This window comes from Chrysemys picta, chromosome 4 (genome assembly GCF_011386835.1).
Source record: "Chrysemys picta bellii isolate R12L10 chromosome 4, ASM1138683v2, whole genome shotgun sequence".
Lineage (NCBI taxonomy): Eukaryota > Metazoa > Chordata > Testudines > Emydidae > Chrysemys > Chrysemys picta.
In genome coordinates, this window is record NC_088794.1 from 116,093,114 (window position 1) to 116,118,598 (window position 25,485).

The following is a 25,485-nucleotide window of genomic DNA, read 5'->3' on the forward strand; positions in this document are numbered from 1 at the left end:
GTATTATTCCAGTTAACATAACTTTACTGGCTGAGAAAGCAGCCTTTCTGGAACATTTACACTAGCGAGGATAACAGTGTATATAGGATAACAATCCTCTTGCTTCAGGTCATAAACCAGCAAGAGCCTGACATCAGGAAGAATCTTCACCCATACTTGCCCATTATGGGGATTTTACACCTTCTTTTGAAATATCCACTGTTGGAAACAGACTAGAGAGAGTTGTCTAATACATTATGGCAATTGCCATGTTTCTACAGTATCCAAGATGCCGTGTTTTTACATATTCAACATGTCTGTGTGTAAACTGGAGGATTATATTCAATCAGGCCAAATTCTGTTCTAAATTACATGCGACAGCAGGGTTATCACTGAAGTCAAAATTTGTCTAGTTCTACTACTTCACACAAAGATATAAATTTAATTTCTTATGCAGTGGATGGGCCTTAACGATCCTGTTTCATTAAAATATTCCCATCGGTCCAGTAGAGGGAGATACAGCAACTGTCTGAGGGCTGTCAGTCTGGAACGGTCTGAATATATCACTTTATTTATCGGTTCCATTTTATTTATTTGTAGATGTTTTCAGAATGGATGCTCTATGAATATTTTTTTTCTGGTTTATAGGCCATTTTAGCTAATGGTACTTTTTATTTTTCTGGGAAATCAGTTTTCAACGTCAAACAGCACCCAGAGCAAAATGCATCCGTGCTGCTTGCCAGAGCTGGTTTAGATCTTGAGGAAGTGGTGATAGGGAGGGTTGGCAGTTGGGATTATAAATGGGACTCTCTCTTTTAAAAAAATCCCTTTCTAGCTGATATCTTTTATTTTCTGAGTACAGAGATGAATACAAATAACACTAGGGCTTTTTGGCATGGGTTAGAGCAGCAGCATGTTCTCCGCCACTAAAAGAAAATAGGTGAGGCAGCACCTGGCATTTTACATTATACTCTATACATCCTGTTTTGTCTGTTCACAACATTATTGTTTGGTCCTGAATTCTGAGAGGATACTGCTTGATTGCCTAGTAGCTGGGATGTTATAGCTGGGCTGTTGGATTCTTTTTCAAACAATCAAGGAGACCAAACTCTTAAAAAACAAAAAAAACAAAGCAGAGGTGATTAGAGGCCCGGTCATGCAAGGTGCTGAGTGCTCTTAATTTCTATTGACTTCACTGGGAATTGAGGACTCCTAGAATCTGTCTAGACTGCAGAATAAAAACAATTCAACAATGGAATGATTTAAAATGAATTAATATCTGCCATGAGGGATAGAGAGGTATTATCACATTCAAGGTGCAGGGGCCAGAATTGGTTATGGCCGCTATACACCTTCATCATACCATGGTCTTGTGCCATAATAAAACAGAGGAGGAGTGCCTTGTGGTAAAAGCATTGGGGTAGGACTTAGGGGATCTGAGTTCTATTCCTGCTTTTGCCACTGATTTCCTGGGCATGTCACTTGCTTTCTCTTTCCTTCAATGTCCCCATCTGTAAAAGACAGCAATAATAGTACTTACCCATCACATAGGTGGGTTGTGAGTCTTAATTCACTGATGTGTATGAAGTGATTTAAGATCTTCTGATGGAAGGTGATATAAAGGACGTAGTGTATATTTTTACATGCAATATATCATCTGCTCCCCATCACCTCCAGAGTATATATGTGCATAGAATAATGGTATAATATAGTTTTTTAGTATAGAGAAGGCAGGTGGAAGAGCCTTTGCTGGTTCTGAACCATGCCCATATTTACAGCCCTGCTAGTGAAAAGGGACACAAAAGAGTTATTCTGGGCACTTAGATTTTATAAGAAACTCCATTGCCTCCTCATTTTTCACTGAAAATATTTACATTGGGGGAAAATACATTTGCCAAAAAGCATTTAAAGTTATTTTTTTAAAATGAGATTTAGGAAAATCTAATAATATAATCCACATCTTAAATTATGCCATTTTTAACATAATTTTTTGACCATGTTCCTGGGAATTAGATCAGAATTTCCCATATATGTGGAAGGCTTTGCCCAATACTTTTGATTGGTCAATACATGTTTTGTAGCTAAGCTATGACAGTATCAAGTCCTTTGTTTTCTTAGATCAAGCGACTAACACAGTAGAAAGCAACAGAGGGTCCTGTGGCACCTTTAAGACTAACAGAAGTATTGGGAGCATAAGCTTTCATGGGTAAGAACCTCACTTCTTCAGATGCAAGACACTTCACTTGCATCTGAAGAAGTGAGGTTCTTACCCACGAAAGCTTATGCTCCCAATACTTCTGTTAGTCTTAAAAGTGCCACAGGACCCTCTGTTGCTTTTTTACAGATTCAGACTAACAAGGCTACCCCTCTGATACTTAACACAGTAGTTAATCTCTTCAGAGAGAGAGAGAGACCATGAACTCGGAATTGAGCTAATGTCAATGTAAATTTTTTTATTTATCTGCTTTCTATTATAGTTAACACAGATCTCTGGTTTTGTCTTTTGGGAAATGTGTAGCAGGGACAGGATTGTAGCTATCTTTCACCAGCACTTTCAGAACATGGGGGGAAGTGTGGTCTAGAGGGCAGAACAGGAGACTGGGAGTGAGAATTTCTGGGTTTTATCTGCACCTCTGCCACTGAGTCACTGTGTGACCTTGGGCAAGTCTCATTCCCTGTCTCTGCCTCAGTTTCCTCATCTGTAAAATGGAGCCAATAATACTGCTCTGTCACACAGGTTGATATGACACTTCTTTGATGAAGGTTTCAAAGTAGTTTGAGATCCTTGGAGAGAAGGCACTAAGTGCAAAGTATTATTATCATTCATTCTCTAAGGGTACGTCTACACTACCCGCCAGATCGGGTAGCGATCAATCTATCGGGGATCGATTTATCATGTTTAGTGTAGATGCGATAAATCGATCCCCAATCGCTCTCCCGTCGACTGCTGAACTCCAGCTCGGCGAGAGGCGGAAGCAAAGTCGACGGGGGAGTGGCGGCCGTCGATCCCGCGCCACGAGAATGCGAAGTAAGTGATTCTAAGTCGATCTAAGATACGTCGACTTCAGCTACACTATTCTCATAGCTGAAGTTGCGTATCTTAGATCGATTCCCCCCCCCCCAGTGTAGACCAGGCCTTAGGACAAATAAAATGGAATTGGGACATAATGACATTGTGTTGCAATTCTACACAATTTCCTCCAAGCAAATCAGCCTCCTAAATCAATCCAATCAATCTCAAAAATGTTGTGGAAGTCAGTAGCAGGAGGCAGGACAGCTCCCATTGTGTGCATTTTTGGATCTGTTTTTGCCTGTTTGGATCAGAATGGAGCACTAGATCCTGGGCCATGAAGTCTCCACTGGCTGCACCTGCTCATTAACAACTAAGAGATTCCATCACAGGGGCCTTGGGTTCCTCAGTTGTAAACATGTGTACAGATAACCTGCTTGGCTTCCACATGACTCTAGAGGAAATTTAAAAACAACCCCAAGGTTTCGTTAAACCAACCTGGTTTTACTGATAACTGTGTGATCTGGTTCCCCTTAGCTTTATTCCATTACCAGCACTTAGTTGGGTAGTGGAGGCCAAGCCTGCAGCCTGAGACTTTCGTAGGATGGGGCCATCTAGTAATGGAGACGTAGTCTTAGAGACAACAAGAGACATGCTAAATACTTTCAACCTTTTTCCCCTGCCACCTCAAATGTCTGACACAGGCAATTTCTTCATCGATAAAGTGGGTTTAACTCCTGCACCCCAGGTGACACAGGTGAGCTACAGGTGGACATTGGCAATCCAACCACATGTGTTTTGTATGTCTTTCCTGAGAGTCATGAATTCACCTGTTCTAAAGAAATCTGCAAATAAAGGGACTGGAAGGAGAACCCCAGGGCTTTGGGCTCATCCTCAGCCAACAACTTCCAGGCAAGGGAGATTGTTCCTTGCTTAGGATAATTCCGCAATACTTGAGGATAGCAGAGCTTAGAGGAGAGGCAGGGAAAGAGGGATTGGGGTGGCTGGGAGGAAATACTTTGCTGGGGGTCTCTCTTGAAGGGAGTGGGTGGTGTGTGTATTTGGGAAAGGATAGTTGGTGGGGAATACACCCTGTTGAGCTTTTGAAAAGTAAGTATTGCACAATTTTAATCCAGTTCTGGATGAGTGGTACTAAAATATATATGGGTTGGAGGCAGGGAGAATAGGCAGTTCCCTTCCTCTTTACAGTCTAGAAGGCATGGTTTCCCGTAGAGTCCTGGTCATATTGTCCTCTCTCTCACTCTGTGTGTGTCAGGCGCCCCACGCCTTTTTTTGAAAGACTAACACTAGATCATTCATGCAATGTGTCATTTTTACTAACCAACTAATGTACTAACACCCTAACGACTCATCTTTGCTTTTAGTTATTTTAATTAACAATCGTTCTGTTCACGATTTTTTAATTTCCTTTCTTCCCCCTTTTCCGCAAAGCACTCAGGCATTGGACACGCTATGGTAAACAAACTACATTGTCTGGTAGATATCATTCTTATTGTCTCTTTTTTTGGGTTTGCCGTGTGTTACCCGCCTTTTCCTCCCTTTACTCCCCTTTTTCCCCCCCTCACCTTTATATTTACTTCCTCTTTTGATTTTCTTTTGATTTCACTGTGAACACCTTTTTTTTTCCTCTTTTTTTTTAAATATTTTCTTTAAGAAAAAAACAAAACAACAAAAACAAACACAACTGTTCTGGAAATGGGGTTTGGTAATTTCTTTCATTGGTTTCTTCACTTCCCTTTTTGTTTTTCACTCTGAAGGGTTTTTTTTCTCTCTTTTGCTTTTTAGTTTAGCTTTCTTTCTCTCTTTTTTGTTTGTTTGTTTTTTTGTTTTGCTTTTGACTTTCCGAAGGTTTTTAGCTCAGAACCATTGCAGGGCCTCTAGTTTGTGTGGTGAAGGCTCTCTTTTTCTCTCATCCTTTTGTTGTGGCAACGGCTGTTGTAGGCAAATTGGCCAGCTGTCCTCTTTCTTCCCACTTCTCCCCATCTCTCTCTCTCTCTCTTTCTTTGACTTTCCACCTGCCATGGCCGAAAGGAGCTCAGCCGGTTGTTTGTTTCACTACACATTCTGCATGGCATGTCCACGCCTGGTGACTGTCCCTCTCCTATTGGCCTCTATCTTTTTTCCTCCATATCCCCTTCTAACCACTAACAACCTTTAAACAAAATTCACATCACTTTCACTTCCTCCTTTCCCTCCTCCCCACTCCGTTCCCCCCTTCACCCTCCATGTGTTTTGGGGTTTGGGATTTTTTTGGGTCTTTTTTGTTTTGTTTATGATTATCTTGTTTTCTGTTTGGTCTTTCATTTTTGATGATTGCATGCAAGTGTGAAATAGATTTTCTTTCTCTTTCTCTCTTTCTCTCTTTATTTACGGGCTCTAGATCTTATTGGCATGGGCCTGTCAAAGTGCGGTGTGTGCACGCTTTGCATTTTCTCTCTTTCTCTTCTCTGCTCCTCTCACACTTGCTGGTGTGTGGTTGATTTTATTTTATTCGTTTTTGTTAATTTCTTCCTTTCATATTATGATTATGTTGGTTATGATTCAGCCAGCGCTTTTAAATTTAATTTGTTCCTTTCTTTGATTTTGCGGTGGTGGGTGGCGGGCGTGTGTCTCCTTAGGTCCATGGCATGCACATCCATAATGTATTGAAAGTGAGATCCTTTCCCTCCATCCCTCCCCGAATGCATGATTGTCAGTGTGCCGTGAGCAAATAACAAATAAAATAAAAAAACAAAAATATCAACTTTGACTTCAGTAGTGTTTTTTTACTAACAACTGTAACTAACAATAATCATTAATATAAATACTAATTAATCATAAAATCAGCTAAGACGAACAATCTCTTCTGAGGACAGTTCCATTTTCTAGCCTGATTTAGTGGAGAGCCTCTTGACGGATGGAACGCCTGCTTGGCTTGGGAGCAATAAGGTAACAAAACAGGGTTGAGTAGAAGCTGGAGTGCTTCTGTCGTGGGCAAAGCAGACCAGAAAATGGAACTTGGCTGCTCTAAAAAAACCAAACCTCACCAAAACCTTAATAAAAGTGATATAAAACATAGGGGAGGTGACTTGCCCTTCTCAGAACTGGAAGGTCATTGCTGGGAATTTTTTTTTTTTTGTCCGTTATATCCCTTGAACAGGTGACAATATCTGTGGATGGAATCCTCACTACCACGGGCTACACACAAGAGGATTACACCATGCTGGGTTCAGATGACTTCTTCTATGTAGGAGGGAGCCCAAGTACAGCAGATTTACCTGGGTCACCGGTCAGCAACAACTTCATGGGCTGCCTCAAAGAGGTAATTTTCTTCTTTGACAACTGCTTTTTGGTTTTTGTTCCCCCCAAATGTTCTGTTTCCTGCCCTTCGTTACACCCTGAATGTCTCTCACAGGTTCTGAATCGTACCCTGACATTGCAATAGCCCTGTGATCGCACACACAGACAAACATAGCTGTCAACCAGACACACAGCATTAGTGACAGAATCCTGGGTTCTAAAAAAACAGGCCTCTGTTGCTTGAGCTACAAAAAGATTTCCAATAGCTATCTGTGTCAGTAAGGCAGTTATTTTCTGTAGGTTGTCAGCCATTTGAGAGCAGTGGTAAACATATGTGGACATTGGGATAATATCCAGAAAAATAAGGTAAATGACCTTCCATTGCTAACTAGCATTTTCTGTGGTGGAAAAAGAAAATCACAGTCATCAGAAAATTCAGTGTCCTTGTTAAGTGACTACTCTTTTTTTTGTTACTACTCCTTGTCCTACTCCTCTGTAAAGTCTAAAGCGACAGTAATAAGAAATAAAGAAATACAACGTTACAGGTCAAATAGGATGACTGGTGCTTATGTCACTCTAGTGTTGATCATTAAAAAGTCAGCACTTGCCAACAGTCTTCTACACAGAAGGATCTGAACATGTACAGTTATTTCTCTATGCTTGGAATAGGAATTGCTTGGAATAGGAATTGCTGCAGTTGTTCCAGCACCCTGTAGTAACTGTTGGTTTATGTTGATTTTTTAATGGAAACCATTGCAAAAGGCCTTCCTGCCGATGGTTTCTTGACCCTGTGTATCAATGTGCCTGTCACTTTGTTGAAGGCTGTCTGCTAAAAGACATAGATTTTGAACCAACTGCCCTTGACAACTTCTTAGAATGTTCATAATAAGGCTTGCCGGTAACTAGAGTCCCTGTGCTACTGTGCAATGTGAAGTGTTGTGGATGGGTTTCTTGTATGCTTGTTGTAGTATGTCTGGTTTTATTTTCAGCCCTCTGTCTTTGGACATTACAGGTATCAGCAGAGGGCTCAAAGGAGAGGCAGTGGTGGGTTTTCTTGCAGAAATCATGGAACTGACCATGTTAGGTCACATGCTCGTCTGTAATTGCCTAACAACTCTGCCATCTCACAAACGGGGCACGTGCAGTGTCAGACAGGCTATCCTCAAGAAGTTTTATGTTGTCTTAAGTGTGTTGGGCTCTTGACCTGAATGATGCCTCCTCAAGGTGTTGGAACTGCTGTCTGCCTTAATCTTCTCAATCAGCTGAAGGAGATGTGTATTGGTTGTTGGAAACAGGGATCTGGTCTGGATTGAATCTTATACAGAAAATAAAAATGCCCCTGCTGCATGAGAATGTAACCTGTCTGTGGCAGGCACCACATCTTTGTCTTTACTAGGAAGAGCCTAGGGCCCGATTTTCATAGGTACTGAGCACCATACCTCCAACTGAAGTCAATGGGAGTTACCATTGCTTAATACCTCTGAACATCAGGATTGTAACTTACTTGTGGGTGCTGTAAAGATAACAGTAATAACAGCAGAAGAGTTCATTTTTGAACTTTCATTCTGGCAGAGAGGGCAGAGAAAGTAATGACAAGAAAATCCCCAGCAATTTTATTAGTATGTATATAGTTATTTGTGTTCTGGTAGTACACACAATGTACTGTCCATACACACACATGAAGACAGCACCTGTCTCGTTAAGAAGATGAACAACCTAAGGGGGATGGAAAAGAAAAAGAAAATAGACAATTACTATAGAAATGTTTGTAACTCCCATTCTACTAGGTAGGGTGACCATATTTTCCAAAGGGAAAACAGGACACCGTGCGGGGCTAGCCTGAGCCATTCAACCGAGTCCTGCCCGCCTGAGCAGGGGCTGGCCCATTCCCTTCCCCCTTATCCTCCTCCGTGCATGTCACTGGCCCGAGCCCTGCCCCTCTTTCCCCCTGCACACAAGGCTGACCCGAGCTGCTGGCCCAAGCCCTGCTTCTCCCCTGTGCAGGGCTCTCGTCCAAGCCCAGCCTGCTCCACACATGGGGCTGGTGTCGCTCCTCGCCTGAACCCTGCTGCCCCTCCCCCCCGGAGGGCTGGTGTTGCTGCTCACCTCCCTCACCCCCCCCATGTTCCTTTAGGGGTGCGCACCCCACATTTTGGGTTGGCAAGGGTGAACGGGACAAATGTCCACTTTTGCCAAAAAACTCAGGATGGCTGGGACAAGGCTTAAAAAAGGGACTGTCCTGGACAAAATGGGACGTATGGTCACCCTACTACTAGGCAGTGATAGCAGATATGTATGAGCAGCCTGGACTTACAGGTTGGGTTGGTTTTGACTTGTAGTCTGTTTAGTGGCAACTTGGTCTAGTTGTGAACACAGTAATGCCTCTAGCACTCCTGAAGATGTCACCCTAACTCTAAGGGCATTTCAATATCTACTATGTTCTAAGAACAGGAATCAGCCAGAATACGAACAATAAGAATTTCTACAGCAGGGCGTTAGCGGGAACACATGAGAAAAGGGAGTCCTCTATAAAATAAGCAGCTTTACCAATTAACACCTCTCACATTCCCAGCCAGCCATGTGCCATTGGTCTTACTAGGACATACACACACAACTGACAGTTCTGAAAGTTGTAAGCAGTGTTGTTGTAGCCATGTTGGTCCTAGGGTATTAGAGAGACAACCTAGGTGAAGTTATATCTTTTACTGGACCAACTTCTGTTGGTGAGAGAGACAAGCTTTCGAGTTACGCAGAGCTCTGCAGGTCTGGGAAAGATATTCCAAGCGTCACAGCTAAATACAAGATGGAATAGGGTAGGCAACCTATGGCACGCATGCTGAAGGTGGCACGCGAGCTGATTTTCAGTGGCACTCACAAAAAATGCCCAGATCCTGGACACCGGTCCGGGGGGCTCTGCATTTTAATTTAATTTTAAATGAAGCTTCTTAAACATTTTAAAAACCGTATTTACTCTACATACAACAATAGTTTAGTTATATATTACAGTGCTCTACAGCCAAAATGCTTCTGAAATAAATGTAGTCAAACTGGGTCACTGAAAAGGAAAATGATACTTAAAATTGTTGATTGGTTCTAGTTTTCAAGATATGCTATTGGGGATCAGTATATACGACCCTTGACTTGGGAATGGCGGAGGATAAGTGAGTTATAAAGGGAAGGGATCTCAATTTAAACCAGAAATGACTAAAATACATCTTTGACTGTATATATGAATAAATCTATGACTGGGTTTGGACAGTACTTGCTTTTTAGGCAAACAATGAATGATGCAATCTGAAGCTGGTATTGCGTCATACATGATATGAATTGCATCATGTTATTCCTAGAAGTCATGGATGATGCAATCATAATGAAGCTTACATCACTCTGCTGAACAAATTGCCCTATATCAGTTCTAGAAATCATACAGTGTCGTGCTCTCTTATTTGTCAGTGTTTGATTTTGCAAAGGGACACATTTCTGTTTAGCCAAAGTGAGCAGAGATGCCTCGTACTTGTGTGAACAGTGCAGATAACTTCTGCTATGTTTGTGGTGAAGTGACTTTTGCATCACAAAAGCGCAGTCTAACCACTATGGTTAAGAAAGCCTATCACCTTTATTTTGGCTGCAAAATTGGAGATCAGGACAGGAGGTGGGCCCCACACATATGTTGCAACACTTGTGCAACAAATCTTCGCCAGTGGTTGAACAGGAAAAGGAAATCTATGCCTTTTGCAGTGCCAATGATTTGGAGACAGCCAACAGATCATACCAGCAATTGTTACTTCTGCACGGTGCCTCCAGTTGGGAAAGGTGTGTCAACGAAGAAAAAGTGGACTGTGCATTATCCAAACATTCCATCAGCTATACGCCCAGTACCCCACAGAGAAGGACTGCCGATTCCTGATGCACCAGAATCATTCTCACTTGAGTCAGACGAGGAAGAGGATGAAACTTCTGGTCCTGAACCATCAATGCCACAGGACCCACATTTTCTCCCATCCTCCTCCTCTGAACCACACCTCATAACACAAAGTGAACTGAATGACCTTGTCAGGGATTTGGAACTACCCAAGAGTAAGGCAGAGCTGTTGGGCTCCAGACTACAGCAGTGGAATCTCCTGGCAGGTGATGTTAGGATTTCCCTGTTCCGTGACCGTCAAAAGGATCTTGTCCCATTCTTCTTCATGGAAGGTGATCTTGTAGCCTGCAACAACATCGATGGTGTGATGGCAGCCCTCAACATCATTCACGATCCAGATGAGTGGAGACTGTTCATTGATTCATCGAAGACGAGTCTTAAAGCTGTTTTATTGCATAATGGCAATGTTTTGCCATCAATTCCAGTTGGTCATGCAGTCCATATGAAGGAAACCTATGACAACATGAAACAACTTTTGAGGTGCATAAACTATGACCAACATCAGTGGCAGCTTTGTGGCGATTTGAAGGTTGTTGCTCTCTTGCTTGGTCTGCAGACTGGATACACAAAGTACTGCTGTTTTCTCTGCGAATGGGATAGTCGTGCAAGAGATTCCCACTACATCAAGAAAGATTGGCCACTCCGACAGTCATTGGAGCCTGGGAGGAAAAGTGTTCAGCATCCACTACTTGTTGAATCAAGGAAGATTTTGTTACCACCCTTACACATCAAGCTGGGTCTGATGAAGAACTTTGTCAAGGCCATTGACAAAACACAAGCAGCTCTCAAGTACCTCCGTGGAAAATTTCCAAGGTTAAGTGAAGCTAAGATAAAGGAAGGTGTCTTTGTTGGTCCTCAGATTCATGAACTTCTTCGAGATGATGCATTTGACCATGCACTGCGTGGCAAGGAAAAGACGGCATGGAAAGCCTTCCAGTTAGTGACAATAAATTTTCTCGGAAACAACAAGGCAGACAACTACAGGTTGTTGGTGGAAAACCTCCTCAAGGCATCCAAAAGCCTTGGTTGCAACATGTCACTAAAGAAACATTTTTTGCTCTCTCATCTAGATTTTTTTCCACCGAACTGCGGAGCAGTGAGCGACGAGCACAGCGAGCGATTTCACCAGAACATTGCAACAATGGAGAAACGCTATCAGGGCAAATGGAGCCCATCAATGCTTGTAGACTATTGCTGGACAGTGACAAGAGATGCTCCATTTAATAAATACAAGAGAGAAGCCAAGAAGCGCCGAGTAGACACTGAATAGGACTAAACTATGTACATAATAGTTTTTTGCCTTTTGTTTCATAATAAATTTTATGTATATAACCCTTTTGCTGATTTTTAAAGTGTTACGTAAACAGGACAGGTGAAATATTATCATGTAAAGCAACCATAAACACATGAAAAGACCTAGGTTTACAATTTATGATTAAAACTCTACTATCTACACAATATACATAGACATAAAATGTAAAAACTTAAATATCTTAGAAACAATAGCCAATCAGTTGTTTTAATTGTCATATTTGAATTCAGCACATCAAAATACATAATAAATAGCACATTTTATCTCTGAAGCAGACGACTTCTCAAAAATTGTAGACCAGTGTTATAGACTTATAGAAAGAGACCTTCTAAAACGTTAAAATGTATTACTGGCACGTGAAACCTTAAATTAGAGTGAATAAATGAAGACTCGGTACACCACTTCTGAAAGGTTGCCGACCCCTGGAATAGATAGTTTAGCATAGTTAGCACATATTCTAAGGGACCATTCAATGTGAAGTGAAGAGATATTAATATAGCTTTGAAACTTTACTATGCAGCAGAAAAATGCTAACCCTAACTCACCACCCTTTCCCCATTTCCCCTGCCCCACCCCGCACCCCTTGCCCTGGCCCACCATTGACACTCACCATTGTACAGGAAACAGGATGGTGGCCATGTGAGGCGCTCAGCACACATACAAGGGGAAGGAAACTGGCACTAGGTTCCAGGAGGCAGTGTGCAGCTGCAGAGGCAAGGAGCTGGATCAGCCACGCTCCCGCACCTAGCAGAAGAAGTGGCTCTGTCCCTCACCCTCTGCTCCTCCCAGACTCAGCTTGCAGGGAGAGGGGCTGAGTGAGCTGGAAATGTGGCAGGCTGAGCAGAGCAAGCCCTGGGCAGCTCTGGGCTCACAGAAATCAGGGGTGGGGCACTGGCACATAACCCCGCATGACTCCGCACTCCTTGCCTCTGTTTGGGGGGGCAATGCTCTGCCTACTTACCCAAACTATGCCCATGTGTGCAGTAGACCGGTCAATTTGTAACTCTGGTGTTTGTAACTATGCTAAGAAATCTGTTCACCTTGTATTTAGCTGTGACACTTGGAGTACCTTTTCCAGACCTGAAGAAGAGGTCTGTGTAGCTCAAAAGCTTGTCTCTCTCACCAACAGGAGTTGGTCCAGTAAAAGATATTACCTCACCCACCATGCCTCTCTACAGTTCTGAATGTTCTACTTTTCTACAGATCCAGTGCTGGTAGATAGGTCTGACAGTAAATTGCAGTTAATGGATAAAGAGTAGTCTTAAATAATTGCGGGACTCCAGACCAAATGACACAGCAAGCTGAGTGCATCCTAGAAACACACAGTCTAACACAGACAGCCTATCTGACGTTCAGGCTTTCTGAGCTCTGCATAAAGCAAAATCCAGTTCCTAAGCTTTCCTTTCAGAGGCACCAACTTTCTAATGTGCTAGTGGCTGCTTGACCCCCCGGCTGTACCCCAGGTCCCATCCCCACTCTACCCCTTCCCCCAAGCCACCCCACTCTGCCTCTTCCTGCCCCCGCTCCATCCCCGCCCCACCTCTTCCCACCCATTCTGCCCCCCCCTCTCCCAAGGGTGCCCCACCCTCGCTCCTCCCCGCCAGGACCTCCTGCACGCTGCGAAACAGCTGATCAACGGCGGGTGGCAGGCACTGGGGGGGGAGGAGTTGGTGGGGGGGGGCTGCCAGTGGGTGCTCAGCACCCACCATTTTTCCCAGTGGGTGCTCAGCACCCATGGAGTCAGCGCCTATGTGATTCTCTGAATCTAAATAACTAAATAACATTGGGTACCACCAAAGTGCCGATGCAGGGGAGTTTGAGTGTTAAGGAACAGGGACATGCTGGTCAGGTCGCAGCAGGCAGTCCACTTCACCTCCCCACAGGAGTTGGAAAGGTGCTCTTTGTTTGATGGTTGGATGGTTCTCTTGCAATATACCAGGCAATGCTTCCATGGACTGGAAAAGTGGATCAAAGTCAAGCACAATTTGGCGGCAGGTACGCTGAAGCCGTGGGACCGGCGGACATCCCGCAGGCATGCCGCCGAATCTGCAGGACTGGGGACTTCCTGCAGGCGCGCCGCCAAAGGCAGACTGACAGCCGTGCTCGGGGTGTCAAAAAAGCCAGAGCCACCCCTGGCAGAGAAGAAAGAACTCTTCTTGCTCTGTCCCCCTCCCCCGCACTGCTGAAAGGGAGTAGCAACAGGCTACAAAAAAGCAAATGTTTCCCCATTCAGAGAACACCATGGCTGGGGCAGAGTGCTCCTTTCTCTGGATAAGCACCTACAATGCAATACCTCTCTGAGGAGCAAGATATTCCCAGAGATGCAGGGGGCTACACCGCGATAGTTAGTGAATAGTAAACACCACCCAGCCCCAGCACCCCTCAGCCCAGCCAGGCTTCATGCTAATCCCTTGTCGGTGTTGTAGCAGAGGTCTGCCTCCCGCTCTCCCTGTGCCCTCCCATGGGCACCCTATTGAGAGGCTGAATCTCCCAAGGAAACAAGACAACTTAAATGGGAAGTGGGGGTGAGGCACTCTGCACATGCTCTTAAACGCTAGGGCCTCAGCTAGGTTGCTTCTGCCATAAACTGTATTTGTGGTTAGAGCATCTCATCCCCACTTCTGGTCAGACAGCAAATCATGGAGACCATACGCTGTGTGGGGGTAGAGTGCCTCATTCTCCCTGCCTGTGGCTGGGAAGGGCTTTCACATGGAGCGGTGACTGGTTGTGAGATGGGGGAAGTGCCGGCAATGTGGGCAGCATTAGCAGGGCTGGACCTGAATATGGCTTCTGTGACCCCAGCCCTGAGATGGGTTGGAAACAGAGAGAGTCTCTGCCGAGGAAGCCAGGCTGGGATGTCCATGATTAGTGGAATTAACATAGCCTTTTCCTTGATTTGGTTGAGACAGAGCATTTCCCATACTCACCATAGTCTCTACGCTCCTCACACCCCCTCCTCTAATGGCTGCTGCGGCTCTGATTGGAGGAGTCCCATCAGGTTGTCAGCAATATCTTTTAAATCATAAACCTAAGTGCTGAACTTACGTTTTTATTTTTCTATTCAGTTTCACTAGAACTTAAAGACACCCAAATGTCTACTAAACTATTGTTACTGACTTCTATAGCCTAGCTATCACTGTAGTGGAGCAACTGATACTGGAATGAGGGAGCAGGAGTGCAAAAGAAAAACTACTACTTAAATTGAAAATAAAAGCAAATATGCAAACAAAGTGTGCATATGCATCAAATATGTAAATTGAGGTACTGAATTATTTGCATAAAATCAAGTTTTCTGGATTTTCAGCCTTAACAGATATGAGTGAGTCTTCAAGTGGTGTTATCAGGGGGAGAAGGTAGTGACCTTACAGGTCAGTTCAAGGGAGGTGTTCCAGACATAAGGAGTTTTGTGGAAGAAGGTGCAGAGGCAGATGTGGGAGCACTGGACAAAGCAGGCCTTACTGGCAGAATGGAGGGTGCAGTGGGGGTGATGTAATAAGAGATGATGAATAGACAAGTAGGGAGAGGAAGAACTGTGAAGGACCCTGAAGTTGAGGACAAGGAGCTTGAACTGTATATGGTGAAAAAAGGGAAGCCATTGCTGGCATTCAAAGAGGATGGTGATATGATCAGAGGAAGGAAGGGCAAGGAAGATGATGGAAACAGCATTTGAACAGATTGGAAGGGCATGAGGTGGACACCAGGAAGGCTGGAGGAGGAGATTGCAATAATCAAAACAGTAGATGAAGAGAGCCTGGATGAGAATTTTAGCCATGGTGGCACAAAGGAAAGGTTGGATTTTAAATTTTCTTATTCTAACCTCCTATAACCAGGGAAGGGAGAAGAGGGAAAGACTCCATGGATTCCATTAGGGATCCTTCATGCAGATCAAATTTACTTGGGGGGTAGCGGGTGCATATATACTACAGAAACAGATGGTGTAGAAAAACCTAAGACGGGATAGCTGGTTGACAATGGAAAACACAATTTCATGAACTCCTCAACTTTGTTTCCATCAAAATTCTATCAAAAAGCTGAATTTTGGAAAATTTTGATTAGCTCTAACACATTTATAGAAACAGTCACATTTGGATATGGGTAGGATGTTGTGTGGTAAGGGAGAAATATTTTGCAGAGACAAAAATACTTCCAGGTTGCACAAGTCATACCTCTTCTGGCTGTGATGGGATGTATCTGTGGAATATGACTGAGAAAGACTCAAAGGAACTCAGTACACCTCTCTCTGTTATATAGCCACTAAGAGCCAGAGTTTTAAGAGACTGTGCATGTGCTTAGTTTTTGGGCTCATAGCCATGATGCTGCATGCAAGATAGGTCTTTTTGCAGGCACAGGGCCATTTGTGTTAATGAGGGCATTGCTTCTGTTTGAGTTGGACTTTTCTGGACAGAGTATGGGCTGCGGAGGAAGAAAAATAAAAGGCTTGAGGACACAGATAGAAAGAGAAGGCCTGAGGACATAGGTATAAAGAGAAGTGTGGGGGGTGGGGAGAGGGACAGAAGAAGTCAGCCTGAGGATGAAGAGGACAAAGGGAGAATGTTGCTAGGATCATGGGATGCTATCCACAGAAAGCCAGACAGCTGGAAAGCATGTGGGAGCCCAAGTCCCAGAGCAGCAGTTTAACAGCACCCCAAGAATCCATAAGGGGAGATGAGACCGAATTCCTTAGCTGGTGAAATTTCATTTATGCTCTGCAGAAGTGCTTAGGACATGAACAGCATTAATTGCACATAAATATTGGTCTGACACCACTGCTCTCACTGCTCTGTTGCATCTGGATTGGTCTGTTTGTTTATTTTTGTAATTGATTTTAAATGTAAGTGAGTTTAATGTTCAAAAAAGAAAGTGAGAGGCTAACAGTACTGGACAGAGGCAGGCATAGCATGGGCACAAGCTGTGTATAATTCCTCATCCTAGAGACATGCCTTTTCCTTAATTTGTTACATCCCTTGCTATTGCTGTCCAGAACAGGCACACAGCCCTGATGCCTCTAAGCTTTGAGTTGCAGCTCTTCCTGTTATTCTGAGTCCTGGGCCCTACATAAAACTCTGCCGATGCATCTCAATCTTGACCTGCAGCGTGGTTTGTTATTCCAGTTCTCTGCCACCCTTGATGGTTCTACTGATGCACCTTATGACTGTATGCTTTGTGAGGCTGGCATTGTGTCTTGTGTGTTTGTACAGCACCCAGCACAATGAGGCTTCAATCCTGATTGGGACTTCTGGATACTATGGCTATAGGAATAGTTAATATTAATAATAAATTGACCTGTAGCACATAAGGCAGAAATCTGCCAACTGTTCGGGCAAGAGAAGGTGTGGAGATAATTAGTAAGGAGAACTGAAAGGATTTCCAGAAGGGGTGGCTTTGAAGGAGAAGGTGGTGGTGGCTGTGGTGGAAAGAAGGGGCCGGACATAGTTGTTAAAAGTTGTTATCCCTGGAGGGAGAACAGAGGGGCTGAGGTGAGCTCTGTTACTGGCATCTAAGGAGATGAAGCATGTAGGGGGAGAAGCATCACATGCTAAAATAATTCCATTCTAAGATTTTTTTGGTGATATATAGAAAAGAAAATGGTGTGTCTGAGGCCACATAAGTGACTCAGAGGTGGGGCCACCATTAGAACTCAGAAATTTCTGGCTCCAAGTCACACTACAAGTCTGTGTATCTGTCTGATCTTGTTCCTCTTTATTATCCTTCCTGTTGGGCTGCTTCTCTTTACCCTCCCCACTTCCCAAGCTCTAGTCAATCGGCTTTTCCTGGAATGGGAACATCCAGGTGAAAGTATCGTTTCAGGAAATGCCAACTGAAAATGTCTGAGCCAGCCTGACATAAGTATCTCTGATGATTTTGGAGAATGTTTGCGGAGCATCTGTGAAATTCCTTTCTCTGTCCTGGTGCTCAATGACGGAGCAGATGGCAGTACTTCTTTTGCATCCAAAGTCTGAGGGCGCTGAGTGGGACACATGGCAACCCTTTATCCAGGAGCACCTGCATTTAAAGCCTAATGAATAATAATTACTTAGCTCATCCATAGGGCTCTTCATCTGTAGGGCTCAAAGCCTGGGATTTTCAAAGAAGCCTAAGAGTATTAGGCTTCTTTGAAAAATACCAACCAAAGTGTGTATTACAAAAGACGATGGGCATCACTTGCCTCAGTTTCACCATCTGTAAGATGGGGATTAGTGGTGATATGACTTGGCAAGGTCACACAAGAGATCAGTGGTGGAGCAAGGAATAGAATACAGGTCTCCTGACTCCTGCTCCAGGTCCCTACACACTGGGGCTTACTGCTTTCCCACAGGCAGGGCCTGTACCATCAATAATGTGGAAGACGACTATGCAGTGCTTCAAGGGCTCATCTTCCTTTGGATGATGGTAGCTGTTTCTGAAAGTCCCTACACCTTTTTTCACAGGGGAATTTCCTTCTCTACTTGCAGCAGCCCAACATTTCCTTGCTTTACGCCTGACATCTCTGCCTCATTCCTGCCATCTTGAGAGAGTGAAAGACAGACATCAGAAAGCATAGGTGCAGGAATTAAGGGTGCGGGGGGTGCTGCAGCACTCCCGGGCTCCCGGCCCTGCACCCAGCTCTGCTGCCACCCTGTTTCTGGGGTCCCGGCTGCCGGCCCCACGCCAGGGGTCCTGGCTGCTGCCCCGTTCCCAGAGTCTGCTGATACCCTGCGCCCGGGGCTTTGCTCCTGGCCTCAGCGACGGGGTGGACAGGAGTAAGGGGGCTGGCTCTCAGCACCCCCACTATTAAAAATGTTCCAGCGTCACTGTCAGAAGGTGTCGCACTGTGTGTGTGTGTGTGTGTGTGTGTGTGTGTGTGTGTGGATTACATCCACCATGCATTTTAACTGACCAGAGGAGGCACTATTGACTGGTGTAAAATGCCCTCTTCTCTCCTCTTTTGGGGATAAATGAGCTTCCCTGCTTGGTAAGCCATCTCCTCTGCTGGCGCAGCTGAGTGAGAGAGCAGGAAATCAAAGATAGAGTCTCCGTTCTCTTTGGTCTCCACAAGTCTGAGCTCTCCCATACTCCAGCATATACAAACTCCATCACATCATTCCCATCCTCCAGTAAGGATTAATTTCAGGGGCCAGCTCAAAATTGCTGTTTAACCCCCGCCACAAATTCATCCTCAACAACTTGGTTTGTCTGTGCTCTCCTCCTTGCGCCGTTCACTCTTCTAGCACCACCTGCCTCTCTGTCGCTCCCTACAGTACAGCACCCAAATTGCCTTTGGAAAAAGATCAGAACTGATTTATTTTTTACTGAATAACCAATATTTTTACTGAAGTTCTTTTTTATTTTAATTTTTCCAACAAAAAATGTAACCAAACTGAGAAATTTCTGCAAAAAGTTTTCGTTTTGATTCAAAAGTAGTTTTTCATTTTTTAAACAGTCCTGTACAAAGCTTTAGATTCTCCTTTGAGTGATGTCGGTATGGGTGCTGCCTATAGTGATGTCCCTATAGATGTGGCAGTGCCCCCTGCACCTGGGATCAGAGATGTTCATCAGCAGTGCCTGGCAGAGCACACATGCGCACCTCCACCCTCTCACGCTGTGAGTGGGACGTACATATAGTGCTGTACAGTCTGACCACCCCCAGTTCCTTCTCTACCACCTTTTGTCTGGGACAGAATCTGACTTCTCCTGTTTCTTCAGTAGTTACCTGTTAGTTGTAGTGTAGTTAATATTTTCTCCTTCTCCTTTTCTTCTATTCTAAAAAAAAAACCAAAACCCCCTCCGTTTTTTGTTTCTACTTTACCATTACAGTTATTTCATAGCTTAGGTTTCATTTTCCCTGCTTCTCACCCTTCCTAACCGGGAAGCTTTTTTTCCTCACCTTATGCCTGGATCCCCCAAGTTTAAGAGGTGCTTCTTTTGCTGGGCCACTTTCCCAGTAACGGATGGCCACCCACAGTATATTCGCTGTCTGGGAGAGGGGCATATCCCACAAAAGTGTTCCACTGCCACGGCCTGACAACCAGAGCCAGAAAAGACAGGGGCATTCACTTAAAACTTCTCACAGAGAAATCACTGCAACCTGCATCAGATCCAGGCCCAGCTCTTCCCCCGTGAGGCCCTCACATTCTGCCAAGTCATCGACCGATTCTCACTCCCCTTGTCCCTCGAAGAGAAAGTCGTCCCTTTCTTGCTCGGAGAAGAAGAAACAGGCTCCATCCTCACACTTTGAGGCCCAGCCCACCAGAATACCATCCCCTGTGAGGTCATTTGTCTCAACAGCATCTGACAGGGGACATAGCTCCAGGGCCCATCCAAATCCCGGAATGAAGAAATGCTCTAAAATCCCTAACCGGGCAGACCTTCAGCCCCCAGCACTTTCTCTCTCAGCTCTGGAGATTGAGACAAGTTGATTGCAGGAACTACAACACTGGCAAAACCCGTGGCACTGAGCAAGCTCTTGGCACCATCAAATCCATTAGCACTGGTTTTGGAGGGAGGGATGCTCAGTGGTTTGAGCATTGGCCTGCTAAACCGAGGTTTGTGAGTTCAATCCTTGAGGGGGCCATTTAGGGAACTGGGGTAAAAATCTGTCTGGGGATTGGTCCTGCTTTGAGCAGGGGGTTGGACTAGATGACCTCTTGAGGTCCCTTCCAACCCTGATATTCTATGATTCACTGGCCAAGTCTCTGGCCCCATGTACTGACACTTTGGAGGAATATATCCCTCCTTTGGTACTGCGTTGTACGTCAGCACTGATGATGCTTTTCCCCCCTCCACAAGACTTTTGATACCCTAAACGCCTGCTGGTATCAGACACTGCTGAGTCACCTCTCCTTTGATGTGACCTCCCCGCACTTGTAACCTCCTCTCCAGATTCACAACACTCCTCCCTTTCTCCCCTGAGGATGGCACCTCCCTTCCCCAGTGATGAGGAGGAAGAAGAGGAGGAGGAGGGCTCCATCACTCCCTTGTCTGCCAAACAAATGCCACCTATTCATCCTCACTATGCACAATGTACATCCGATCCACAATCTTGGTATGGACCACCATGGATGCAACCACATGTTCCACTCCCTCCACACTGGCCATATTTGGACTCTTGGGCCATGTACAGGGCACAATCCGAGAAACTTCCCAGGCAGCAAAGCCAGAAACCTACATTAGTCTCTTGCCCTTCGGAGGCAGAACCCCCACCGATACTGACGGAGGTGGAACAACATGAGAGGGAAGCTCCACCAACATTAGATTTTTTCCTCCTCCTCCCATGATGAGGCTATCATGCCTCCACCCACTAAAACTGCCAACGACTCCAGACATTTTCAAGATTTATTCTGTAGGATTGCATTCTCCCTGCAGATTCCTTTGGAGGAAGTCAAGGACCAGCAGCATAAGCTGCTTGATATCCTCCACACATCCTCTTCCTCCAAGATCATATTACTGATCAATGAGTGCTCTGGCAGACCCCGGTGTCCATCCTCCAACTTGAAAACATGCTGACAAAAAATACTATGTTCCGGCAAAAGATGCAGAATTTCTATTCTCACACCCTCCCCCAAATTCTCTGGTGATCAATGCACTGCAAGAGAAAGGCCGTCAATACCAATTCTGTTCTAGCCATCCATACAGAGATTGGAAATGCCCCTAGACTTATTTGGACGCAAGGCATATTCATCAGTCACACTCCATCTTCGAGAAGTGTGTCTCTATGGGTGCTCCACTACCCGCCCTCCTCCCCTCTGCTTCAGAGAGAAGGAACTGGGGACAGTCGGCCGCACAGCATTATACATACGTCCTCTCACAGCATGAGAGGGGGAAGTGCACATGTGTGGTCCGATAGGCACTGGTGATGAAGATCTCCAATCCCAGGTGCAGGGGGCTCTGCTGCACCTACAGGGGAGCACCCACAAGGACATACATCTTGAAAAACCTCTGTTACTGCACAGGGCGAGTAACCTTCTCATCTGGAAACATTGGTTCTAATCTCAGCTCCGCCAAAGAATAGCACTGTGACCCTAGGCAAGTCACTTAACTTGCCCCTGCCACAGTTTCTCCATTTGTAAATTGCGTTCAGATATCAAGGTATAAAGTGCCATAATAATATTAAGGACCAGATGTTTAAAAAGGTATTTTGGTGTCTAAAGATGCAGATAGGAACCTACTTAGATTTTCAAATCGCCTCTCCTGGGAGTTAGGCGCCTAACCTGCTGAGACCCTTTTGAAAGTCCCATTAGGCATTTATCTGCATCTTTAGGTATCTGAATACCTTTGTACAAGCTGGCCCTAAGTGTTATTACGAGGGTTTGCATATGCAAGGATGAATATGGTATAAATGCATAGAGAGATACTTTATGTATCTAGTTGCGTCTGAATGAGTTTCTGAAACAAGAACGTGGGTGGTGACAGTAACACATACCATATAAATGACAGGGGTTTGAAATGTAGTCTAATTAGCATCCTGCTGTTCTCCTCTATGAACAAATCTGGCAATAGTGTGCATACTTGTTTCACTCCTGTGGTCATCCTGAACCATTCTGTGAGCTTCTTGTCTTCTCTATCCACACTCCTCGAATTGCTGAAAATGTCTTGTATCCGCTTGATTAGTTTCTTGGGTTTGCCATACAGTGTCAAGACTTGCAATAACCCTTTCTGCCAAATGCTGTCAAAAGCCTGTTTGAGGTCTATAAAACTGTTGTAACAGATTCAGTTGTGTTCTGTGCACTTCTCTGATATCTGTATTTGTTCAGCTTGGGACTAGAAGCAGTAATGGCTGTAGCACTGAAAGATGAAACAAGCGGAGTTATGTTATGTGCGGAAACAGTGAAAAACCTTAGATTGCTAGACAATATTGACCTCATAGCATTGACCAAGGAAGATTTACAGACAATAACTGACAAGATAGACCAGGAAAGCAGCAAATTCAAACCAAAGATCAGTGTGAAAGCAAAAACTATGGCAAATGGAAGACAGGAGGAGGAGGTAAAGATGAAAGTTGGAGACAAAGAATTAGAAGAAGTGGGAAAAATGTGCGTATCTTGGAAGAATAGCATTGAGAAATGGGAATTGTGAGGATGACATTAAAAGAAGTATTAGAGTAGCTCCTACTGCTTTTGGAAAACTCTGCAAGATCTGTTTCAATATAAACAAAAATCAGCATATGAGACAATTGTCATGCAGATACTACTGTACAGGTCTGAATGCCCAAGTACAAAGAAAGCTGACAAATGGAAGATATGGGACTGGACATAAGCAGCCTGGCCTAACAGTCACACTGGGGCTGGTGTCCACAAGTCAAGGACAGCCACTAGGTGGTAGTCAACAAGCAGGGAGCAGAATAATCACTTCAGCTGGGATCAATAAGAAAGAGTCAGTGTCAGAGTCAGGCCGTGGTCAGAGTCCAGAGAGCAGAGGTAATACCAGGCTGAAATAAAGAGGCAAGGGTCAGAGTCAGAGACAGAAGATCAGAAAGCAAGGTGTAGTCTGAAGTCACAGCAGGCCAGACATCTGTGTAATTTCCCAGGCAACTTTCTGAGGCACCGTCCAGGTTAAATAGTGTGCATGGGCCAATCAGAGGGCTGCAGGGTTCTGTCACTCAACTCTATGGGCAGTATTTCCTCCAACACCTAATCTCCACAGCAGTCCTAGGAGCTAGCTCTACATGGTCTCCCAGTCAAGGCCGGCTCCAGGGTTTTGGCCGCCACAAGCAACCAAAAAAAAAAAAAAAAGCCGCGATCGCGATCTGCGGCGGCAATTTGGCGGGAGGTCCTTCGCTCTGAGCGGGAGTGAGGGACCGTCCGCTGAATTGCCACCAAATAGCTGGACATGCCGCCCCTCTCCGGAGCGGCCGCCCCAAGCACCTGTTTGCCAGGCTGGTGGCTGGAGCTGGCCCTGCTCCCAGTGGCATTGTGGGGCTGTCAGCTGTCTCTGTCTCTGCAGCCCTGTGTTCTAGTCCTACAGTTCCTTATAGCCTTGCCTGCAGAAATGAAATGGTTGAGAGACATACTCAGAATTTAAAACTGAAGAAAATAAAAAATGAAGAGATAAGAAAACAGGACAAGAAATAATACTGTTCTAGAAGTTTCCAGTAAGACAGCCGTGATGGTTTAGACATGTCTCAAGAATGGACCTGAAAAGGATACCTTATGTGGCAATACATACCAGAGAGCAAGGAACTCAAAATAAAGGAAAAGAGGATGCATTAGATACACACAGTAAAGAACAAAAAAGATTAACAGAGCCACAAAGCTGATATGATAGAAAGTGTTAGACTTTTTTTGGTCCTATTGCCACTGCTGAGCTGATGGGTAGGAATCAAAGAAGTAGTTCACCTGTTTGGGCAGTAGGGATTGCTGCTAGACTCAGACCAGACTGTGCCACTGAGATATCGAACTTGTTCTCTTGGTCTTGTGCTTTTCGCCCACCCTGCCATACGGGAGAGACCAGGAAGTCAAGAGTGAGCTGTTTCCATGGTGGGATATTTACTGGTGCTTCCTATGACTGCCAGGTCTCAGGCTCAAACACTGTTTAGAGAACACAGCTAGTCTCTCACACAGGAGTCAGGAGAATACGGTTTGTGTAATATTCCTCTACCACCCAAGAACTTCAGAATAGCTGCACACAGAAGCAGCCTTCAAGAACAGGCCACCCTTTCTCTCCATCTTTGATGGAATAGAATTGTCTATACATGGCGTAGGGGTCTAGATGGCTCCTCCTTCCAGCTCGTGTGCAAGGGAGTCTAGGTACTGTCTTCTTGTAGTCTCCCCTGAGGCAGAAGAACGCCCAGTCTTTCCAGAGCTTCCTGATTAGTGTTTGCTCTCAGGTAGATAAAACTGGGGCTGGAGCAGTTTGTCCACCCATGAGGCCAATAGGCTTATGATGTGAGCTAATGCTCCCACACCACAAGGAGTGGATCATTGTGCCGTATTCCCCCAGCATGGGGGCCTCCTGTGGATTTGGATCCTGGGGCTCTAAGAATCCTGCCTTAATCTACTATTCCATGCTTAATTGGCAGCAAGAGCATCAGAAGTGGACTCGCCCTTCCTCCAGCATGAAATACAGTGAGTGGGACTCCCACTCCTGGTGAGCGTCTGCACCTCAGAGACGTGCTGATTTTGAGGAAGTGAGAACTTATCCAACTGTGGAACTGCTGTAGGAGGAACATGTTCTCCTAGCAGGATCCAAAACCTGTACTCAGCTGGCATGTTTAGAAACTGTAAAGGAGAACAGAAAATATGGCCTATGCTTTGGGGTTACAGGAGCATTGTTTTTAGTTCAGATCAGAAGGCGGGGGATATATAGCAACAATACCCTAGATGTCTTGACACACCTACATGCTCAAATCCTGCTCTTTTCAAAGGACAAAGAAATTAAATCAGGACACTGAATAATGATGGATTCACATTGGAAAGTTCTAAGCTATCAATGCAGGAATGGCGATACTTATGGAAGTTGCCATGGGAAAGAGTCCTGCATATTTTGCCTTATCCTGCATATCTTGCCCTTATCCACCCATGTGTGCATGAAGCTCAGCTAAACCTAATGCCCTCTGCTCTTAATTCCTCCTGCTCAGAGCAGCTTTTAAGAGGCCTCTGCTGACAGCTAATGAAGAAAGTAAGTGTTCTCCTTTCTGCCTCTTTGCCTGGATTGAGTACTTAGTTGCTAAGTTCAATTGAATATACTATTAAAGGAAATAATGGTGTGGGAATAAGAAATGGACTGAAATGGGCTAAAAAAAGTCTAGGTCAAAAGTGAGGGGCGGCGGGAAGCCGCGGCCAGCACATCCCTCAGCCCGCGCCACTTCCCACAGCCCCCATTGGCCTGGAGCAGCGAACCGCGGCCAATGGGAGCCATGATCAACCGAACCTGCAGATGCGGCAGGTAAACAAACTGGCCCAGCCCGCCAGGGTGCTTACCCTGGCAAGCTGCATGCCAGAGGTTGCTGACCCCTGGTGTAGACATACCCAAAAACTTTCCTTTGAA

At 44.9% G+C, this 25,485-nt stretch overlaps 1 protein-coding gene across 28 annotated transcripts in view; it reads left to right on the top strand.

Annotated features, from left to right (window-relative positions):
- Positions 1 to 25,485, top strand: part of NRXN3 (neurexin 3) — a 1,417,823-nt gene that overhangs the window by 385,111 nt on the left and 1,007,227 nt on the right. For all 28 annotated transcript variants that reach the window (XM_065593434.1, XM_065593444.1, XM_065593437.1 and 25 more), the window contains exon 6: positions 6,150 to 6,311. In XM_065593434.1, the coding sequence (XP_065449506.1) occupies positions 6,150 to 6,311 (162 nt within the window). The remainder of the gene's footprint in view (positions 1 to 6,149; positions 6,312 to 25,485) is intronic.